Source organism: Arachis ipaensis, chromosome B03 (assembly GCF_000816755.2).
Source record: "Arachis ipaensis cultivar K30076 chromosome B03, Araip1.1, whole genome shotgun sequence".
Lineage (NCBI taxonomy): Eukaryota > Viridiplantae > Streptophyta > Magnoliopsida > Fabales > Fabaceae > Arachis > Arachis ipaensis.
Window position 1 is genome coordinate 37,815,990 of NC_029787.2, and position 24,106 is coordinate 37,840,095.

The following is a 24,106-nucleotide window of genomic DNA, read 5'->3' on the forward strand; positions in this document are numbered from 1 at the left end:
ATGAGTGATGCAGTCGCGTCGCGCGCCCTTTCTTCTTTTTTTTTATGCAGGTATGCAATCATGCAGTATGCAATGCGAGTGAATAATATTCGGGTTCAATTGAAAAGGAAATAAAAATAAATAACACGAAATAAAACTGAAAAAGAAACGACCATACCATGGTGGGTTGTCTCCCACCTAGCACTTTTAGTTAAAGTCCTTAAGTTGGACATTGGATGAGCTTCCTGTTATGGCGGCTTATGTTTAAATTCATTCAGAAATCTCCACCAATGTTTGGAATGCCAATGGCCTCCGGGGTCCCAAACTAGGCATGTAAAGCTTCTGAGCAGCTTCAAACAGATTCTCAGGTTCCCGGGGTGGCGAATGTCAGAATAGATTCCATGATCCCAAACCTTGCTTTTAAATCCGCCTCCGTCTTGATCTATATTTTTCCTTCCGTGCATTGGGGAAGATTCTTCGATCTCAGAGAATTCACTTGCGGATGCAAGTTCATTACTAGGAGAACTTGACTTGAGATTATCATCATCAAGGAAACTTGCTTCTTGGATTATTCCGTCTAGTTCTTCATAAAAGACTTGCTTTGGGAGTTGTGCACTATTCTCCTTAGCATCAATTGTAACGTCCTTGACAGATTTTTCCACAATTCTAGATTCCCATGGAAGTTCAGCTTCTCCTAAGTCTTCAACCAACTCTTCTTCTTTTACAATGATAGCTTCTTCTACTTGTTCCAGTACGAAGTCATGCCCTGTTCTGTCCACTGGAGTATCTAGTATCTCCTTCATACTACGCTCTTCATTAGATTGTCCACATGGGGTTGTGGAAGGTCCTTGAATGTTCGAACGTCTAGAAGATAATTAACTTACTGCTTGCTCTAGTTGATGAAGGGTTGTTTAAAGTTGATCTACTGTTTCCTTGAGGCGAACCTCTGATTCTCGGGGTGATGGATTTGGATGTGGTACATGGGGAAGTGGTGGTGTTTGGGAGTAATTGGATTGGAATTGGGGTAAATGAGGATCATATGGTGGTGAATGGTGAAAAGGAGCCTGTGAGTGTAGTGGTTCGAAGTTATCTTGAGAGGATGGCCTATAAGCACATGGTGGGGCTTGTTGGTAACTACAAGGTTGTCCAACATGTCTATTGGCTTGGTATGCATTGTAGAATGGTCTTTGTCCATGATATCTTGGAGGGTGTTGTTGCCTAAAGGGTTGATCAGATCCTCTTGGCTCCATCCATCTTTGATTTCTCTGACCTTAATGCATGTTCTTGTTATAACTTTCACTCCTTTCAACAATATTAAAACCAAACTCAAAGCGAGGGGGTGAGAATTCATAGTAGCTAATAAAAATTAAAAGAAGAAAATAAGAACAAATAAACAAGTAAAAGAGAATTATTTACAATAACACTACAAGAAAATGGAACATTTGTAACAAAAAATTTGTATCAAATTTAAAATTGTTACAAAAAATAGTATTTTGTAACAATAATTAGTGATTGTTACAAAAGGATAATGTTTTGTAACAAAGGAAACAAGTTGTTACAAAACATGATAATATTTTGTAATAACCTGTTTTATTTTGTTACAAATAATGTTAGTTTTTGTAACGAGATGGTGTTTTGTTACAAAATATAGTAATATTTTGTAACAAAAAAAAAATAAGTTGCAAAAATTCAGAATATTTTGTAACAAAATATTTTTTTGTTTCAAAAATTCCAATTGTTTTGTAACAAAACAACTTTCTGTTTCAAAAACTCTAATTGTTTTGTAACAAAAATTTAATTTGTCACAAAATTTAATATTGTTTGTAATAAGTTAATTATTTGTCACAAAATATAAGTATATTTTACAACATTTTTTTTGAAGATTATTTTATAATTTAAAAAAAATTAATTTGATTATCTCTAATTATTGAATTAGAGTGTTTATTTGAAAATAAATTAAGTTCATAATTAAATAAATATTTTTATAAATATTAGTATTAGATTAAAATTAATTTTTAATTATTCTATTACCCTAATTTTATTAAAATTATTAAATTATCTAAAATTTCCAATTTCATACACAAAACCCTAATCCCCAAGTTAAAACCCTAACCCCTTTTACCCAATCCACACACACGTAACCCCCCTTCCACTACTTGTTCAATCTTCAATTAGCCACATTCAGCCTTTCATCACCGCCACATCGCTTTCTTTTCTTTCAAAATGTTAACACCCAGCAACAGAAATCCAAAGAAAGAAAGCAAAGAGAGAGAGAGATACGAGAGTGAGGGAAACAGAGGAAGGAGAAGGCTGCTGCGCCGGCGTCACGCCTCACCGCTGTTTAGCTTCCTTCTACTCTCGTCTGGTCTGCCGTAGGGGAAGCCGTTCGTGATGTCGCTGTCGAATTGGGCTTGTCAGTTCTCACTGCCACTGCTGCCGAGCCGCCATCGATGCAAGAAACCGCGCGCGAGAGAGGGAGGAGTCGTCGAGGGAGAAGAGGTAGCGCAGAGGAGGGAAGCGTTGTTGCCTGCGCCGCTGCCTTGCCTCCATCGCCGCTGGAGCTTCATTGTCGCCGCCGTGGTTGTCGCGGTGTGCGGGCTTCGCGAAGAGAGAGAGAGACGAACGCGAAGGACCAGGGTAGGAGCGAGGCCCTGTTCCGCGCCACCATGCCTTCACGCCGTCAAACCACCACCGCCACTGCTAGGGTTTGACTCTGTCATGTTCTATTGCCGCCGGAGTTAGCCGCTATTAGAGCTGTTGTTCTGCCATCGTCAAAATTGAAGGAGGACGTCATTGCTGTTGTTGCCGGTAGCACTATTACTGTTCTAATTCTGGTCTATTCTTTTATTTAATTCTGTTTCATTTACACACTTCAATTTGTCACTGCCATGCTTGTGAACGATTTGATTTAGTATATTCCTTGTCCTAAATTTCCAGAGTTGTGTTTGCTCTTGATTTCTATTCAATTCGAATCCTTTGTCCTGGTGCAACCATCGTCGCTGCCTTAAGAAATTGACACTGTTGCTGTTCTGGTTATGTTGGAATGCCGCCGCTGCTGCAAATTTAGAACAAAAGAGGGTTTGTCATGTTTAATTTCTGAGTTCGACTAGCTGAGGTAGGAGATTTGTTTTGAAAAATAAATGTTTTAAGTTATGAATGCCAATAAAATTAAATGAGTAACTGCAAATGGTTTATGGTTGCTTTGTGTGAATAATTGTTGGAATTGAGTTGAATCATGGCTGTAGTTGGTGATTGGTTTAATAATTTAATGTAGTAATTATTGACGATGTTGTGTATTTTGAAGTTATACTTGCTGCTAGTACTTGTTGATGTTGATTTTGTGTATGGAATGTTGCTATGGCTGCTGGAAATTGATTTGATGAATCAGAACTTGAGATATGTTATAGATGAGATGCTGAAGAATAGATGCTGTGATAATATGGTTACTTTGCACCTATGATATGAAATTGTGATATATTGAATTAAGAGTTCTTGGGCAACTTTGGTTAGTCAAAATAAAGTTAGAAATGTGATTTTAGATGAATCCTAGGCTTGAATATAGGATTTGGTATGTGAGGTTGTGGGAAATACTTTGTGCAGAATTTCTGCAGAAATCTGCATAATTGGCAGCAGAACGAATGACTTTTTGGGAGTAGTCCAGACCTAATTTTTAGATGAAATTATTTTTCTGTAAAACTTTAGTGTGTCCTGAAAATTTCATAAAAATTTCAGAGAATTTGGCCAAGTGGTTTGGAAGATATGATTTTTTGAAGTTTAGTAGTTGCTGCAGATTTTTTTGATTTTCTGGTTCTGCAGTACCAACTTTAAGATGCTATAACTTTTAATTTAAACATAATTTTGAGTTGATTTCAAAAGGATATTAAAGATCTATCAGTCTATTTTAAGTGAGTACAAGTTTCATATTCATATTTATTTTGTAGACTTAGATAAGTCACTTGGAAGGTCGGTTGTTTGCTGGAAACTCTGAACTGGTTTATGAAAACAGAGCTCCACTTCCAATTGATAATTAATTAATCAAATGAAGTGATATGAACCTGAAACTTGTGGATTCTGAAACTTAGGGATGTTGACTGTAATCTCACCAAAATTTAGAAGCAACGGATTAGAATTGAAATTATTATGGAATTTATGTTATTATGGAATTTATGTTTGCATGCCTTGCCTAGCTTCTTAATCATGCCATTTTTTGTTTTATTTTGTTTGTATTCTCGCAGTCCTGATTATTCGATGTGTTCTGCTATTGGAATTGGAATACTTCACTATTGCTCTAGTTCTTTGATCAGTTTATATTTGTTAATCATATGATCAGACAAATCTGCTTAATATTTTAATTGATTATCTTGGTACAATTCTTAGGTGTCATTACTATCTTTGTGATTGTTGTTTGGTGGTGTAGGCTGTTGAGTTTGGACGAAAGCTTGCTAGCAAACTCTTCTTTTATCATGTTCTATGGTGCCTTATTATTTTACTCTAGTACCTTATTATTTTGATTCTATTTTTTGCATTTTTTTTGGTGATTTTGATACTTTTTGTTTTCTTAAATTTTTGTGTTTTTAGGTAACTACATCATCATTATTAACATAGAAATATTAATTCAATTTTTTTATTAATTTTGTGTTTTTTACAATGCATTGAATTAGGATAGTTTGTATTGTGGAGTTATAGAAAACCACCTTGGAATTTAGTTTACATAGAGCCCTTTGAAAGTGATAGTCGCTGTGATGCTAGGTTATGGCATAAAGGATTAGAAATCTAAGTTAAGGATTCAAGTACAATTTCAAGAGACAATGCAAGACCGTGAGGAGCTAACAAAGAAAATAGATGTGCTCAAAGAAAAACTTAAAAAGCAACAAACACGCCAAAAAGAAGAATAAACTCGAGTGAAAGATCAATTGGAAGCTCAACAAGCTATTGTGAACTCTCTCATAGCGCGCTTTGACAATGAAACAAACTAGACCCTAAAGGTACTCCTAAAGTTGCTTATGGTTTTAATACATTTTCGTAGATGATTTCCATTTTATATTAGTATACTTTAATTTGTATATGGATTTATTTATCACATTTTACTTGTGTCATGGTTGAAAAATGACAAATATCGTATTATTTGGTTTGATAAATTTGGTTGGGTATGACTGAGACATAAGTTGTGAATTGGTTGTGTTTGTTGGAACCGTAGACGGTGGAAATATCCAAGTTTTAGAGGAGGTGCTGCCGAAATTTTTCTAAATATTTTGGATAAAACTTAGTGGAAAAATTATAATTAGTGTTATATCTTGTTTCTAACTTTTTTGTTTCGGTTTTTCTTATTTACAGGAGTGCTGAAATGGTGACCATATGCTACCTTGAGGGCTCAAGAATGTTTTGATGCATAGAGACACTAATCTATGTTAGAACTTTTATGTTTTGGTTGAACTAATCAATGTACTCACTAGCGAATGTTATTTTGTTTCAAGACAATTTTAGCTAAAAGGATCTTGTTTGACTTATGTATGTTTTTGCATATTATATAAATGTAAACTTGCTTATTAAAATCGTTAATATATTAGTTAATTTAAAAAATAATTTAGTAAATTATGCATGTAATTTGTAATAAAAAAAAAGTTGTTATAAAATAATTAATTTGCTTTCGTAACTAAAGAAAAAAAATGTTACAAAATCATGTTACATTTTGTAACAAAATTTTTTAATAGGAAAAGAATTGACTGTCACGAAAAATACCTTCAAGATCAAAATTTGTTACCACTTTTGTAACGGCTTCTGATTTTTTGTATCAGAAAAAATTGTTACAAAATATGGTATTGAATTGTAATAGTTCCATTTTTCGTTACAAAAACTTTTTGTAACGAGACTTACTGCAATAGACCATTTTTTTGTTACAAAAACTTTTGTTTCAAAATTTTGACGTTTTGTAACAATATTTTTTGTTACAAATGCGCCTTTTTCTTGTAGTGTAACCAATAATAAAGCACACGATTGCAGTTTTCCGGCAACGGCACCATTTTGACGTTAGGATTTTTGCTAGTAAAGAATTTTATAAAAATAGTCGCGTTGTAGATATAGTTTCTAAACCAACAGAAATCCCTTCATACAAACGTTTTGGTTGTCACAAGTAACAAACCCCTTAAAAATTGATAACCGAAGTATTTAAACATCGGGTCGTCTTCTCAAGGAACTGCAGGGAAGTATGTTCTTGTTATTGGTTGTGAAGATTGTAAATTGGAGTTTTGAAAATGAGGAATAAGTAATTTAAATGGCAAGTAAAATAAATAAATAACTGTAAAATAAACTTTTGGCAATGTATGAGAAATTAGAAGTCCTATCCTAGTTATCCTTATCAATGATGATGAAGATTGAATCTTAATTCCACTTAGTTAGCCTTTACTTAAAGCAAAGAAAGGTCAAGTGACTAATTAGTTGGATCTTCAAATCCTAGTTAATCCCTAAGGAAATATTGGGATTATTGAAGTTCAATTCAATTAGCAAAGATAACAATTCTCAATCATGTTGAGTTTGATAACTCCTGAGTTACTGATTTCTTAACCAAGACCAAAAGGGAAAAAGTAAATCTACTTGAATAAAAATGTCTTCAGATTGGAAGCAACAGTAACATAAATAAAAGAAAGCAATCATAAACTGAAATACCTCAAATAACATTAATTCAAAGAATAATCTGTAACATAGAAGAATTCATAAATTAAATTGAGAAAATAAGTAATTAAAAAGGAATATTGAACCTGATAAAAAGAGATAATCCTGAAAGCAAAAGAAATCCTAATTCTAAATCCTAAAAGAGAGAGGAGATAACCTCTCCCTCAAAACTACATCTAAATCATGAAAAATAACTAATTGGAGATTCTCCTCTGAATGGATGCATTCCCCCACTTCATAACCTCTGATCTATGCCTTCTGGACTTGGATTTGGGCCAAAAAGGGCTTCAAAAATCGCTAGGAGCGTTTTCTATAATTTCTGGTGCATGGCCTCTATCACGCGTCCGCGTGGGTCACGCGTCCGCGTGGGTCACGCGGTCGCGTCATCTGGAGTTTTCCTTATCACGCGGTCGCTTCAGTCATGCGTCTGCGTCATATGTGTTTCGCTTAAGGCGCGTGATCGCGTCAATCACGCGGTCGCGTCATTGCCATTTCGCGCTGGCATGCGGCCGCGTCGTCCATGCGATCGCGTCACTGCCAGTTTCTCCAAAAACTCCGTTTTGTGCTTTCCTTCCATTTTTGTATGTTTCCTTTCCATCCTTTAAGTCATTCCTGTCTTAGAAGATCTGAAACTACTCAACACACGAATCACGGCATCGAATGGAAATAAAGGGTAATAAAAATAATTATTTTTACATACATCACATAATAAGAAAGGGAAAGTAAAACCATGCAATTTTCATGAATAAGTGAGTGAAGGATTGAATAAATCACTTAATTTGAGCACAAAATATATCATAAAATATGGGTTTATCAATCACTTAAAAAAATTAAGCCAACTTATCCCGAAAAATTATTCTTTGCGCATTAAAAAGGTGCAATGTGTTTTTAAATAAGAAAAATATACCTAATGAGGTCATTGTGATACGATAATGGAGATAATTGTTTTCAACATTTAGTGAGAATCCGGCTATGAGTGCGGTAAAAAAAGTGAAAATAAATCTGTATATCTATATGAATTTTGATCTGTACATTAATGCAATCCTGTAAAAAAAGGAAAGCCAACATGAGATTGTTACTGTTGCACTAGTCACTACTGCCTAGTACTTACTACCAAGTACTCGTGTTTCTTAAAGAACTCAGTTTCTGAAGTAGCTGGATCCCATTCTATCTCATGCTCAACAACAATTTCCTTTAAAAGGTTCAGTTTCTTTTCAGGTGATGGAGCACGAACGGATAGCAGCTCTATTAAAATCTATTCAATATTTACATTTAATTTTTTTTCTCAATATTTATATTTGATTTTAATTTTATCTTTAATGTTTCATTTATTTATTTTGCTTTTATATCTAATATTTTAAATATGTTTTACTTAGACGGTTTACTTCATGCATACAATAAAATTAAAGCATGGTATTTGCATTTATAATCTTTCTTGAATTTATTGAGATAATGCTTAATTTGGTTCCTAAATTTATATAGAGCCTCAATTTAATCTTAAAATTTTAATTGTCTTTATTTAGTCTCTATATTTTACAAATGTAACTCATGTTAATTTCTGGAACAATTTTTTATATACATACGCTAACGAAATGTTAATGTGGACAACCATATGTCACATTGCTGAATTCTATAATACAATATCATTTTGGGTACTGGCATTCAAATAGTAGTGTTTATGTATTTCTTTATCAAATTTTGAGAAGAATGTAATATAATTAACATTATTTCAGATATTTCAATTACCATTATTCCATATTTTTACTTTGTATGTTTGATATTTTATATCAAGTTTAAAGCAATGTTATAAATGGACGAAAAATAATTACTGAAAAAAATAAAAAATACTACTATCGGAATATACCGACGGTAATAGCCCAACCAATTTTTATAAAAAATTTCACAAAAAAATTTCCGTCGACATTACCGTTGAATTAATCGGCGGTAAAATAGCGCGGAGACGTACAATATGGCACTAAAATCCGACAGTAACGTTCAACAAATTCCGTTATTATAGTTTCTCTTTTTCGTCGCTAAATCCGATGAAAATTAGCGTCAGACGGTAAGTAGTTATCAGAGAGGGTTATACCGTTAGATTCATTCTGCTGTTAAATCCGACGGTATTTAATAATTTTTTTACAGTGAGAATACTATAATTCTGATATTATATTAGAGAAGTAAGAGAAAATAATAAAGAATTGATTTGTGTGTATTTTAATTATATAAAATGATACAATATACAAAATTATTTATTGGTGTTAAGAGAATTTAGATAATAAATACGTAATATTCTATAATAAATATTCACATACGTTAAATAATTTTAACGAGAATTAATTGATGTTAATATATTCAAACAATGTCTTTGGTGGAACACTACTTTTTTATTGTAGATTTCGATGAGATGGTGCTTGTCATCATTGGTTTGACATATATGATCAACAAATTAAAGCGACACGGAAAATGTGAACAATGCAATTGGCATATAACAAACAATGGACCATGTAGGGAGGTATCTTATAACAATGATAAATATATAGTTGCTCTGAGTGGAGAGAAGATACTTGTTAATTAAATAACTAATCTTTATACTAATCTTTATACTATGTACTGTAATATGTTGAGAGTATATATATCATAGATGATGTTCTTGTAATAATGCATTATTACAAGAACATCATCTATGATATATATACTCTCAACATATTACAGTACATAGTATAAAAAAATAATATATTATTACAATAAATAATATTTAAAAGAGATTAATAGTGGTAACCATAAAGATGACCATCATAATGTTGTACAATATAATTCGTCCTTTTAAGAACTATTTTTAAGAAAATACAAATTATGCATAATGAATATCTATAAAAATTTTAGAAGAATTGCATTAAAAAACTTATTATTGGTGGTTGATTTAGTAATAGGATTTTAGTGTATATGACTTTATGTAGCATGATTGAAAAAATTATCAGTAATAGGCTTAATATACCACATTTTCTAAGTTGATTATTGAATAACAATTATACAAAATTTTGTTATTGTCTAATTTCATGATTACATATATTTATTACGTTTTTCGTCACAATGGAAAGAACATGATTGGTATTTATGAGTTTATGAAGAGTATCTCTAAAATGAGCTCAACATTTATGTGTTTATTGAATGTGCTATATTTATATAGACTATTAGATTTATTTAGATTAAAATCAAATACTAATATAAAAGAAGAGCATTGATGGACTCTAATAAATACAGAATATCATAGTATATAAATAAATGTTTTAAATGACAATACTTTAATATACAATACTTTAAATGGCAACAGAATCTTTTATTCTTAAATAATTAAATATAAAATATATAAATACAAAATATATGAGTATTTTTTATTCATTAAGATTAATTATTATGCAAAAAAATTTTATAATATTAAAGAATTATATTAAAATGATATTTTAAACTATAATATAAAAATATAATTGGTGGTGATCTTGTAAATCCATCATCCAAAATATTTATATAAAAAAAATCAATATCGATCTGGATTCTATGAATACCAAATATCTGTATTATTTGGTACATATCTAGAAGGTCCATTTTCATATATTCTATAAATACATTGTTTACACTTCTTCCAATCTCTATTTTCATTATATATATCGAACTAATGACACACACCTTGCCATCGGAAGCTACAAAAGAAAAGTGTGCCACCAAAAAAATTAAGTCTAAATTCAAACTCATATGTATCCATATACTTCACAAGCCTCGCTCCAAGATCATCTTCTTTGGATTTACAATGAACTATTAAGTCTTTATGCTTTTGCATGTAATTTTGGATGGTCACATGTATTTTTGGTGTAAATTGGCCGCTGCTTAATAATAATAACTAAACCATAAGAAGGAGAAGCCATACCATAAAAATGCTTCGAGCATAAAGACCCATTGATGTTTTTATAATTATATCTCTTTCTCTCTTTGAAATCATTGTTTTGTATATATATATATATAGGTGAATGTTATGGCGTCTATCACTTTCTACTTAAGTTATTAAAAAAGGTAAATAAATAATATTTAATAAATTTTACATAATTTATTTTTTATTTTAAATATTTTAATTATTTTTTACTTTAAAAAAAAAATTAAGTACCATAACAAAGTCACAATAAAATTCACCATATATATAAAATCAAATTGAAGTATTAACTACTAAGGGAGGAGACAAAATTGGGAAGCCCACGTGCCTAATTTAAAATTAACAAAACCTGATATATATGATCCAAAAACGAAAGGTAAGAAAATATAGTTACCTAAAAAGGTGACAAATAAATTCAAATATTTCTTTTTTGATAAACTAAACTATATATTTTCATATTTAAAATTTAGTTTTTCTTCAAAAGTTAATCCGTTAATTAATTTATAAAAATATTATATGTACATAAAAAATTATACACTACTATATATATATATAATTTAACTTATTTTTAATATATAGGGTTAAGTATGATTTTGGTCCCTAACGTAGAGGCCAAAAATTTATTTCCTTCCTCGCCTTTTTTTTGCAACAAAAAGGTCCCTTAGGTTCTGGTTTGTTTTAAAATCGTCCTTTGCCCCCAAAAATAAATTTTTAATACGAAAATGCCCTTAATGGTTGGTATTACTTTCCGCGAGATCAATTTTCCTTTTCCAAGCAACGCTTTGTCTGAGAACAGGGCTCCTGAGTGAAACGTTTGTGTGAAACGATTGTGCGAAACCCTTGGAAGGCCTTCCTGCGACGTCCGGCGTTGGTAGCTTGAGAGAGGTTGCCGGAAAACTTCCTGGGTTGTTAACTTGGCTTCGTTCCAACAAAAATCCCTTGGCAAGGTAAGCATTATGTGAATGTAATTTATCGTTTCGTAATGTGGATTGTGCGAAGGTGTGTGGAAGGGTATGGTTTGAACTGATTGTAGTTGTTGTTATTCATAGTTGGTTGACTAACTCCCTGTGATGATTAATAGGGTTTTTCGGGAAGGAGATGGCGCTCTTCAACATGCGGGTGCACCATGGTGGGTTATTTGGATATGAAAATGGTGTGTTCAAGTACTTGAAGGGTCAATCAACAGTTGTGGAGGACATTGACGGCGATCGGTGGAGTGTGTTTGAGGCATACGAGGAACTGAGATAGCTTGGATACCTGAAATCCAACATTTCCGCGTTATGGTACAAAGACCCAACTGAGGATGATTATGAGCGTCACTTGAAGCTGTTGGGAGGTGACACATAGGCAATTGAAATGTGTACCATAGCAGGGAGGAGAGAGTTTGTTGATTTGTTTGTGGTGCATGAGGTTGAGGATGCCGAGGGATTTCCGGAGGTGGGTTTTCTGGACGTGGGGGGAGAAACGGTAGGTGGCCAGAATTAGAAACCCTTAGGTGGTGGTATGGATTTAGTGGTATTCGAAGGCAATGTAGATAACAGTGATGGAGTTAGGGTTACTGGTCAACAAGAATGCTAGAATAAGGATGGTGGACTGGAATTAGGCCAAGAGGGACATGAGGCGGTTAGTGATGATGTTAGCAGTGGCGAAGACAGTGATGACCCAACATACTTTTCATCTGATGAAGAGAAAAATAGTGTGGAAGACATCCACTTCACTGACAGTGATGAGGTGTACGACTATGAAAGTGGATTCGGTGAAGATAATGCTGTGCCAAATGAGGGTAATGTGGAGAAGGGCAAAAAGGTTGTTACAAGTGATTTGGATGATGAGGATGCAGTTGACAGTGATGAATTGGAGTAGGACCATGTAATAGGGATAGATGCTGATGATGGGGAGGATCATGCTGAGGAGGGGGGGCAGAGGTTTCCAGTGCATAAGACACAAAAGGAGATGAAAAAGTACCAATGGAAGGTGGGGACATTGTATGAATCTCGGCAGGAGTTCAAGGACACAGTGGCGGCCTATGCAGTCAACACAGCTAGGAACATTAAGTTCAAGAAGTGTGACTTGGTGAGGGTCCGAGCTGTTTGTCAGAAAGGCTGCCCATTTTGGTTATATGCACACAGGGTCGGTGAGGAGTCCACGTGGCAACTAAGAAGCATGAATCTCCAACATACCTGCATGCAGACACACCGGGTTGGGATTATGCACAGCAAATGGTTGGGTAGCCAGTTTAAGAAGAAAGTTGAATCCAACCCAAAGATCAAGGTGAAGGAGCTGGTTGCAAAGGCTCACAAAAAATAGAACCTAACCGTTACCAGGGCAATGGCAGCTAAGACAAAACAGGAGGCTTTGAGTCAGATACAGGGCGCCTTTAGGGAGCAGTACAAGCGAATAAACGACTACTGCCATGAACTCCTAAGAACAAACCCAGGTTCCACAGTGATTCTGAAGGTTATTAGATCACCAGATTTTGCTCAAGAGAGACAGAACGTAGAACTGATGAACTATTGTATTTTCCAAAGAATGTATGTATGCTTTGATGCTTGCAAGAAAAGTTTTCAACACTGCAGAAGGTTCATTGGGCTGGACGGTTGCTTCTTGAAAACCCCCCAAGGTGGACAACTGTTGACTGCAGTCGGAAGAGACCCAAATGACCAGATTCTTCCAATTGCGTATGCGGTTGTGGAGGCGGAAACTAAGGACTCTTGGGTCTGGTTTCTGCGTCACCTGTCTGATGACTTAGGCCCACACAACCTTGTAAAGTGCACGTTTATGTCTGATCAGCAAAAGGTAACTCACCATATATCAGCAATGCAACTTGTCCTTGTATACATTTATATATGAACTAATAGTTTGAAATCTTACCTTCTGTAAACAGGGCTTATTGCCGGCGTTTGAAGAGGTCATTCCAGGGGTGGATAACAGGTTCTGTGTCAGGCATCTCTACAGCAACTTCAGGAAGAAGTTTCCTGGTTTAGAGCTAAAGAACAAGATGTGGAGGTGTGCTAAAGCAAGTCATTGGCAGAGTTGGGAGAAGGAGATGAAAAATTTGCGAGTTCTAAATGAGGGAGCATTTAGACATCTCAATGGCATTCCACCAAGGTTCTGGTCAAGATCCAGGTTTACCTTCCTATCTAAATGTGACAGTCTTGTTAATAACATGAGTGAGAGTTTCAATGCTGTGTTAGTAGAAGCAAGAGAGAAACCAATTGTGAGCATGTTAAAGGATATTAGGGTTTATATGATGACTAGATGGGCTGCAAATAGGGAAAGGGTTCTTAATTATCCAAGAAATATTATGCCAATGATTACCAAGAAATTAGAGAAATGGGCAAGCTTAGCTAGGGACTGGAGGCCTTACTGGTCATCTGCTAGCAACTACGAGGTTATGTGTGGTCTAGATAAGTATGTTGTGGATCTGGCTACTGGTGAATGTTCTTGCAGGACTTGGCAAATGAGTGGGATTCCTTGTCCTCATGTCATCAGCTGCATCACCTTCAAGGGCCTTAATTTGGAATCATATGTGGCTTACTGCTACAAGAAGGAGGCCTACATCAAGTGCTACCAGGAGGTGATACACCCTGTAAATGGCCCAGAGCTATGGGAGAGGACTCAATATGATGATGTCATCCCACCTCCATACAGGAGGCCAAGCCACAGACCGGTGAAGAAGAGGAAAAGAGGGGCTGCAGATGAAGACAATAGAAGCCAGACTCATCTGTCACGGAGGGGAGAATTCCAGAGATGCTCCAACTGTGGTGGAGTTGGACACAAGAAGAGCGGCTGCAGCCAGCCTAAGAAGAGGGTAAGAGGGTCTATGATATGCTATTCTAGGGTTCAACTACCATTATGATTGCCAACTATATAATTTTACTGTTATATGATATGTGTGTAACTTTCTATATGATTTTCATAACTATTGTAGGCTCAAAGTTCAACCAAAAGAGCTAAGAAGAATGCACCTAAGCTGGCACCTGGTCAGACAGCTTGGGGAGGGAGAAAGAGGAATACTGCACCATCACCAACCAATCTGCCAGCATCCCATACCAGGAAAACCCCCACAAGGCCCAAGAAACATGAAGCCCGGCCCACCACAGAAGCACCTCAGCCCAAGAAAGCTTCCACCAAGCCCAAGAAAGCATCCACTCAGCCCAACATCCTGGCCCAGACCAAGAACAAGGCTGCATCTTCTGCAACCTCCACCAGCAACAAACAGCCTCCTAGCCAGCCATCTGTGAGGAAGAGGCCCTTTTCTATGATTCAATGCAGTGCACCTCATCTACCCCCATCTCAGTGGGGAAATCTTTAACATTTGAGTGTGAAATCTTTTGTGACTCTTGTGTTAATGTTTTGCAAGCAGTGTTTTTAATTTTGGTATTGGCTATTTACATTAAGAACATTACCTTAGTTACATTGGTTTGAGTACTGTATTTTGGTATTGGCTATTTACATTAAGAACATTACCTTAGTTACATTGGTTTGAATACTGTATTTTGGTATTAAGTGCCTGAGGACACTTGAAGTGTTGCTTCTCTATTTTTTGGTACTAGGCATGTGGAGGCAAACACAAAATATTTGTGTATGTTTTAACTAGTCATCAAATGAAATATTCCATTACTAATTGCTGAATTTTCAGATATTCTATTGAATGCTTTTCTGCTTTGCTCATAAACTACTTCTTTTACATTACAAAATAACACAACTCCACCATTAAAGAAGGTGACAATTTGGGCAACATTAAACAACACTTTTCTTCATTAATTCAAACAGTTTCAAAGATGCTACAAACCTATACCACTGTAACATCACAGAATACCCTCAAACTCTACCCACACAACACAGGAAACCTCATAACATTCCTTACCAAATCATCTATAACCTAAATGCATTCCATTCGGGTGCTTCAAGTTGTAACGATTCTGCAGGAATAAGAACAAAAAGCCCACCCACCCAGCAAAACATAGAGCAGCCACAACCCAAAGCTTGGTCTCCAACTCCTTCAATCTTGCCTTTAATTTCGTTATCTTCCTCCTATTTCTTACAAATTCAACCTCTTGCTGAACACCTCCAGGTTCCGGATCTGCCCATCTAAAGAAATCACACCCATCCTGAACCTAATAGGAGCCACAGAAACATATGAAGAAATCCCAAATTCTCAGACCCACATTAGCAAAATAGGAAGAACACCTTACCTCATAGTATACACAACCCCAAAATCTTCGTCCAGGGTTATCCTTCGTCGATGATGTTCGCAAAATCAACCTCTCACCATGGCCACAGAGTAACTCCTTTGCATCTGAACGAAAACGTGAGGCTCTTGAGCTCTGGAAAGCCATGGACGCCACTGTCTCCTGAACCCTAGCCGTCGACCTTCAGCAGCAGCTCCCGTCGTTATTCCTCCCTCCCCTGCACTTCACATTCATTCAATTTCTTGATTTAATCCTTCTATTATTATTTATTTATATTAATTAACGTTTCCCATATCCGTTAAAACGGTCGTAAATAAACCTAACGACCACAGGGGTAAAATCGTCCGAGGGACGATTTTAAAACAAACCGGAACCTAAGGGACCTTTTTGTTGCGAAAAAAAGACGAGGGACGAAATAAATTTTTGGCCTCTATGTTAGGGACCAAAATCATACTTAACCCTAATATATATTTTAATATGTTATCAACTTATCATATTGTTGGCTGATTTTGTATTTCAAATTTTCAATCACCTAGCATGATTTATTATTTTTGAGAATGTCTAAAATGAGCACAACAATTATATACTTATTGGATAAACTACATTTATATAAACTATTAGATTTAGTTAGATGAAAATCAAAGACTAATATGAAAGAAGAGTATTGATGGACTCTAATAAGTATAGAATATCCTAGTATATAAATAAATACTTTAAGTGACAATACTTTAATACGCAATACTTTAAATGGTAACAGAATCTTTTATTCTTAAATAATTAAATATAAAATATATAAATACAAAAATATGATGGGTGCAGCAAAACATACAATAGATATGGCTTCCTTCAAATCTAGGGGACATTCCCTGAGAAACATTAAAAATTTTATGAGATAAAATAACGAGTCAAATGGCATATAGAAGATAGACAAAAACCTATTCTGATCCACATAGATATTGATTTATATTACTAAAAATCCTAAGAGATTTCTAAGCTAACCTGGAAACAAAAAGCTGAACAATTGACAAATAATAAGTGAAAGATGAATAATTCAGGAAAAAAAAAAGGAAAGGGGGGCGTTAGTGCTACTTTTAGTGAGAAAAAAAATACTTCATGTTAACAAATGCATGTTCTACACATTGCTACCTTAATTGTAAATCCTACTTAGATGTCAATGATGTAAAGTAAATTCAAACCAGCAAACAAAGTTAGAATACCTTTGTGCCTCGATTATGGGTAGTCTCACAGCAATTAATTCACAGAACAGTTCAATAATCTCCTGGGCAGCCATCATATTCTCCTCTATGATAATATGCTCCATCTGCATCAATAACCTTTGCAAGAGCAGGTTTTAGTATGTTAACAACATCAATAGCCTTTCAGCTGCTCCGGCTCCAATTAGAGTGTGCATTTCATCGATAAAAAGTATTATCTCATCACTTTGTTTAATTTTCTCCATCAATTTCTTCAACCTCTCTTCAAACTCACCACGATATTTAGTTCCGGCAATAAGCAAATCCATATATGTATTTGTGGATACACTAAAAATCCTACTGCATAGGATAAATTAACTCCCTAAAAGCAACTCATATATAAAAAAAACTACTATTTACTGATATGTATGATTCTGAATCTATTGATTATAATCAAATCAATCCTAATATCAAAATAGCATAATAACGAGCACCACTAAAAGAAAAATCATAAAGGATCATAAAATCCAAAAGTAATAATGATGGCTAAGAAAATCCACCTTTGAGAATAAACTTGAAATACACGAATGAAGTGAGACAAGGATTGTGTTTTGGATGAATTCCTTGAGAGAATCATCTCTCAGCGTCAATATATATATATATATATATATATATATATATATAGGTACAGAAATAAAAAATCCCTTAATACTAGGAGATACAACAGAATCAGATATCTAAAAACAGAAACTATATCAAAACAGAATAACTTATATAAAGCCTATATCTCTAATCTGATATTCGACACTCCCCCTCAAGCTGGAGCATATAAATCATATGCACCAAGCTTGTTACATATGTATTGTATCCGAGGATCTCGGAGAGCTTTGGTGAAAATATCTGCAAGTTGATCGTTGGAGTTGACAAAGGCTGTTACTATTTTCCCACTTTGCAACTTCTCCCTTATGAAATGGCAATCAATCTCTATGTGCTTGGTCCGTTCATGAAACACAGGGTTGGAAGCAATATGTAAGGCAGCTTGATTATCGCACACCAGTTCCATCTTACTCGGCTCACAAAACTTAAGTTCCTTAACTAATTGCTTCAACCATATAAGTTCACATGTGGCAAGTGCCATAGCTCTATATTCAGCTTCCGCACTAGATCTTGCTACAACATTTTGCTTCTTACTCTTCCAAGATATCAAGTTTCCACCAATAAAAACACAATAACCAGATGTAGAACGTCTATCAGATGGAGATCCTGCCCAATTTACATCAGTATACCCAACAATCTGGTTATGTCCTTTATCTTCATACAACAAACATTTTCTTGGAGCACCTTTGATATATCTAAGGACTCTAACAGCTGCGTCCCAATGACTATCGCATGGGGAGTCAAGAAACTGATTTAGGATACTTGTGGCAAATGAAATATCTGGCCGAGTGACTGTCAAATAATTCAATCGGCCAATTAATCTGCGATATCTACCAAGATCTGCAAGAGGTTCTCCTTGATCTGGACTAAGTTTTGTGTTGGAATCCATTGGTGTATCTATAGGTCTAGAATCTAACATTCCAGTTTCTTCAAGAATATCCAGAGCATATTTTCTCTGTGAGATACAGATCTCAGCATTAGATTGTGCCACTTCAATTCCTAGAAAATATTTTAACTTCCCTATATTCTTAGTCTGAAAGTGATCAAACAAGTGCTGTTTTAACTGAGTGATTCCCTCATGATCATCTCCAGTAATGACAATATCATCCACATAAACAACCAGATATATGGAGGTCGTAGAGGAAGAATAACGGGAGAAAACTGAATGATCTGCTTCACTCTGAATCATGCCAAATTTAGAAATAACAGCAGTAAAGCGACTAAACCAAGCTCGAGGGGATTGTTTCAAGCCATATAAAGATCGGCGTAAATGACATACTAAGCCGGAAGACTCCCCCTGAGCAACAAACCCGGGAGGTTGCTCCATGTATACTTCCTCCTCGAGATCACCATGTAAGAAAGTATTTTTAATATCAAGTTGATGAAGAGGCCAGTGGCGAATGGCAGCCATAGAAAGAAAAAGACGAACAGAGGCCATCTTCGCAACAGGAGAGAAGGTATCACCATAGTCCAAACCAAAGATTTGAGTGTAGCCCTTAGCCACAAGGCGGGTTTTTAATCGATCAATGGTTCCATCTGAGCCGACCTTAATAGTATAGATCCAACGACAATGATAAACCATTATTTTATGGTTTACATTGTGCTTAATTGTGTGGTTTTATCAAATCTTTACCCACTTATTCATATGACTAGCATGCATTTATAATTCCTTCCCGAAATTACTTCATGGTTGAATAGCTGCTTCCTAGAGACTTTTAATTTTGTATTTTAATTCTCTTTTAGTCCATTCGATGCCGTGATCTGTGTGTCAAGTGTTTCAGGTTTTATAGGGCATGAATGACTTGGAGATTGGAAAGGAAGCTTGCAAAAATGGAAGAAACACAAGAAATTGAGGAGATGACCAGCGAGAAGTGACGCGGGCGCATGGCTCACGCGACCGCGCGAAATAGAGGAAATTGCAGTGACGCGGACGCATGGCTCACGGGATCGCGCGGATTGGAAACTGCACAAGTAACGCGAATGCGTGGACGACGCGCACACGTGGCAAGGCAAAACGCTGGATGACGCGAACGCGTGAATGACGCAAACGCGTGAATGACGCGATCGCGTGACATGCGCGATCTGCAGAATCTGCAGAATTTGCTGGGGGCAATTTTGGGCCCTGTTTTGACCCAATTTTCGGTCTAGAAAAGCTGATTAGAGCCAGGAAACATGCAGAGACCAGAGAACAATATTCATTCCGCATAATTTTAGTTTTAGATCTGATTTTACTCCTCCTCTAGGTTTTCTCTCTACACATTCATAGTTCTTAGGATTTTGATTTTATTGCTTTTTGGACTGGGATATTGAGAAGAGTTATTACTTCCGTCAAGACTTCGTCATTCTAGTTTGTTTCCTTACTTGTCACTTACTCTTCCATATCCTTCATTTACTCAGAATTATTATTGGATTATTTTTAGAATTTATTAATACAAGAACTATTTTTATTTTTAATTGATCATTTTTATTATTATTTATCATGTCTTTCAATATTTTCCTTTCTTATGTCGTGGATTTTACAATCATAATGAGCGAGTAGTTCCATAACTTGATTGGGAGTTGATTGAAAGGAGGACCTTGAGTTGGATGCTCAAGTGTAAAATTATAGTTGGGTTTCGCGTTGGGTCGCCCTCTAATCACTGACACTAGTCCTTCCCAAGGGAGAGGATTAGAACTGGTGAATAGAAACTGACTTCCAACTTGCTTAACTTTCCTTTATCTGGTAAAGGATAACTGAGCAGGCAACCTTTAATTATCACTTTTATCTTGGGAGAACTCCATCAAGGATAGGGCTTCCAACTAATCTACTCCCGGTCAAGGTTTTTATTTAAATTACATAAATTCTCTGATTTAATTTCCTGTTTATCAACTCAACCATTTTTAGAAAACATCTGATTAATAAAATAGCACATCTTTCTGCAACTCGTTAGGAGACGACCTGAGATTCATACTCCCAGTATTTTAATTTTAATTTTGTGACAACCCTTCTAAATTGATAAGTGGATTTTTGGTTGGTTAAGAATTGTACTTGCAACGTATCTCTTATAACAACAGAAACAAATATCTAAAAACAAAAACTATATCAAAACAGAATAACTTATATAAAGCCTATATCTCTAATCTGATATTCAACAAATAATAATAATTATATCTCTAGTCAAATCAAAACATTAAGTAATCTGGAAAAACAAAAAAGAACACAAACATGAACAAAATATAGTGCGTATGTCACTAGAAGGTTTAAGTAATCTAGTTTTCTAAATATTTAGATTTCTCCTAACAATTTAAGGGCATGCAAGCTAATAGGGGTCATTATATTAAGTATTGACAATGTCAGACAAAGCAAATGAAACTTTATAGAGCGATTGGCTAGATGGCTCAATCTATCTATATAGAGAAATACAATGACTTTATCTTTCAAAAGCAAAACCATACATAAAGAAAATATCATTATCAGATTCCAAGGAACCATTTTCAGTAAATCCACACAAGGCGAAATAATTGCTCAAAATAAATCGTACCAGATGTATAAGCAAAATGCATGTGACTTGTTTGTGCCAATACAGCCTTCTCTAATGGCGGTAAGGAAGCCTCAATGTTTTGAACACGAACCATCAAATCTACGGCTCCTAGAAGCAGTTGTCATTACTTGTTCCTGCAAACCATGAAAAACCTCTGCTGCAAAACTACATTTTATAAAAGCTTCATCAATTGTAAATACTAGAAGGCAAATTGGAACTTCTTATTTTGACTAGTCATTCATAATATGAATAGTAGAGAAGGATTCCAGAATTTAAAATTATATATAACTGAACGGCTCTAAGGTTCAACCTTGGCAACGAGTCTAACAAAAATTGTGAAAGCCATATTCGATCAAAATACGTAGTAGGGTAGAAGGTGGCTTATATAAGAGAATCAAGGTCCAAAAGTGGTGACAACTAGGTAAATGTGCAACTATTGCCTGTGCAGCAGCCATTGCAGCAGCAGATGGAGCCATAGGAGCTTGGCTAAGTGTTCCCATTGAGGTCGTTACAGCTAATGCAGTCATTAGCAAATTATGAGGTGGGTGATTCGACTTACAATCGACTTTTATACATCGCCCATTAAGATAATCATGGCAGACTTCCCCTAATGAGACCCCAATTCCAGGAAAACTAGCACCCCCAGAAGCTCCAACAACAATCCCTCAAATTGATGCTTAAGTTTTTTATTTTGTCAAAATTAACAACAACTAATATAAAATCACAGAAATCAAATCAAATTACATTAATTACAAAAATAAAAACAATTCTATAATAATTAAAATCACAGAAATCAGAGAGAGGATGTTACTGGAAGGGAGAGACTGACGACGGTGATGAAAAACGAGGAAGAAGGCGAGAAAGACGGCGACGCTCTCTGGAACGAGGAAGACGGTGACGCTCTCTAAAATGAGGAAGATGGCAACGCTCTCTAACGCGATGACGTTCTACTCGGCTGGGTGAGGCACGCGCGAATCCTGCGGCGGTGACCTTGGCAGAGCGCCGTAGAGGAAGCTTCTTCGTCTTCTTTATCTTTTATCGGAGAGAAGAAACAAATTTAAAGAGAGGAGAGAGAGTTGGGTGAGAAATCCAAGATAACAAAGAACAAGTATTTTTTTTTATTTTTTAGATTTTTTTTTTGCATGAATGATTGATTAGGGTTCATGCAGAATGTCAATAAAATTGAAATAATTTTTTTAATATAGATAAATAATTAATCAATTTCACATAGTTTATTGTTATTTGTCTATATTTTAAATGCATCGATACGTATGAATTTATCATCATACAGAAACAAACACTTTTTATTTTTTATTGCTTCTATTTTACTCTATGTTTACTTTGAATTTTTTTTTATCTAAGTGATTATTATTAATATTCATAAATGTTCAATTATGAATATTATATTCATGCGTTTTTCTATACAAGTCATTTATATTCACGCGTTTTCACATTTTTCTCCGTGCTTCTTCTTCTTTTTCGGTGCCTCTTCTTCTTCTTCTTCGTAATTTTTCTCTCTCGTTATCATCGTCATCAACACCACCACCACCACCTCCTCCTCCTCCTCCTCCTCCTTCTTTTTTCATTGAAATTTCTTCTCCTCTTTTCTTTTTCTCTTTCTCTTTCATCATCAGTTATCTCACTGTTGAAGATAATAAATAATTCAGGTTCAGATTGTCAATTGAACCAGAATGAAATTGATCATTGTTTTGAATCCAATCAAGTGGCTAAGGTGTGGTTCAATTTAGAAAAAAAATATAGCATTAGAGGAAACATTTTTCTACAGCAAATTTGGGTGTAATACGAAGATATTTGGGTGTATTTTAAGAATTTTTTAGTGTATTCGGATAAGTTCTGTATAATTCAAAACTCTTCTTCTTTCTCCTTCTCATCTTCTACTGTTTCTTCTTCTTCTTTTTTTAATCATCATCACCATCTTCTTCTTTTTTTTCTTATTCATCTTTTCCTTTTTATTTTACCTTCTCAAGTTTCTTCTTATTTTACTCTATTAACAATAATAAAAAAATCAAACAAAAAAAAAGAAGAAACACATAATGCTGCAAAATTACTTTGAAGAGGATGAACTTACATTCATTTAACTAAAAGAAAGAAAGAAATAAGAAAAAAAAGAAGAAGAAAAAAATGCAGTATTAGAAAAAATATTTTTCTGTTTTTGCAGTAAATTTTGGTGTAACACGAAGATATTTGGGTGTATTTTAATTTTAATAAGTTCTGCATAATTCAAAACTCTTCCTCTTCCTCCTCTTCATCTTCTACTGCTTCTTCTTCCTCATCTTCTTATTTCGTTTTCTTATAATTCTTCTTGGGAGAAAAAATTAAACAAAAAAAAATACATAATGTTGCAAAATTAATAGAAATAGGAGAAGAAAAAAAATGCAGCAACAACAATAGTAATAAAAAAAAGATGAAAATGAAACATGCGAAGAAAAAGGAGGAGAACGGAAAATAGAAGGAGAAAAAGAAGAAGGAATAGGAGGAGGAGAAAGAGGAATGTGAAGAAGAAGAAGTGTCTTCTATAACGGTGAGTGAGAGCACGCTTTGGAAACGGTTGAGTGACGCGCGTATTATCATACTCCAATGAGTGAATAAAAAAAAGATGAAAATGAAACATGCGAAGAAAAAGGAGGAGAACGGAAAATAGAAGGAGAAAAAGAAGAAGGAATAGGAGGAGGAGAAAGAGGAATGTGAAGAAGAAGAAGTGTCTTCCATAACGGTGAGTGAGAGCACGCTTTGGAAACGGTTGAGTGACGCGCGTATTATCATACTCCAATGAGTGAATGTAGTTTTTGTTAGACTTAGCCCAACTTATAAGATTTGTAAGCTAAAAAGACTTGTATGTGTAGCATAACTCATTTATTAAATGATGTTATTGATTCTATATAACTAACTGAAGGTTATGAAATAAATAAAATTGAAAATTAAAATACAAATAATATATAGTTTAAAAAC

At 34.8% G+C, this 24,106-nt stretch overlaps 1 protein-coding gene and 1 long non-coding RNA gene across 2 annotated transcripts; one reads left to right on the top strand and one right to left on the bottom strand.

Moving 5' to 3' along the window:
• LOC110269662 lies at positions 3,854 to 14,763 on the top strand. The gene is made up of 3 exons (XR_002358424.1): positions 3,854 to 4,130; positions 10,356 to 10,359; positions 14,751 to 14,763. It is a non-coding gene; the product is annotated as an uncharacterized LOC110269662 (long non-coding RNA).
• On the bottom strand, positions 15,215 to 16,073 carry LOC107632988. The gene is made up of 2 exons (XM_016336623.2): positions 15,769 to 16,073; positions 15,215 to 15,690 (listed from the first exon to the last, which is right to left on the bottom strand). The coding sequence occupies exons 1-2, from the start codon at positions 15,910 to 15,912 to the stop codon at positions 15,445 to 15,447; spliced, it is 390 nt and encodes a 129-aa protein (XP_016192109.1). The 5' UTR covers positions 15,913 to 16,073; the 3' UTR covers positions 15,215 to 15,444.

Bases quoted from the DNA above. Each gene is read 5' to 3' on its own strand.
- LOC107632988 (XM_016336623.2), bottom strand. From the start codon at position 15,912: ATGGCTTTCCAGAGCTCAAGAGCCTCACGTTTTCGTTCAGATGCAAAG. The intron at 15,691-15,768 runs GTAAGGTGTTCT...GGCTCCTATTAG, and splicing joins GGGGTTGTGTATACTATGAG to GTTCAGGATGGGTGTGATTT.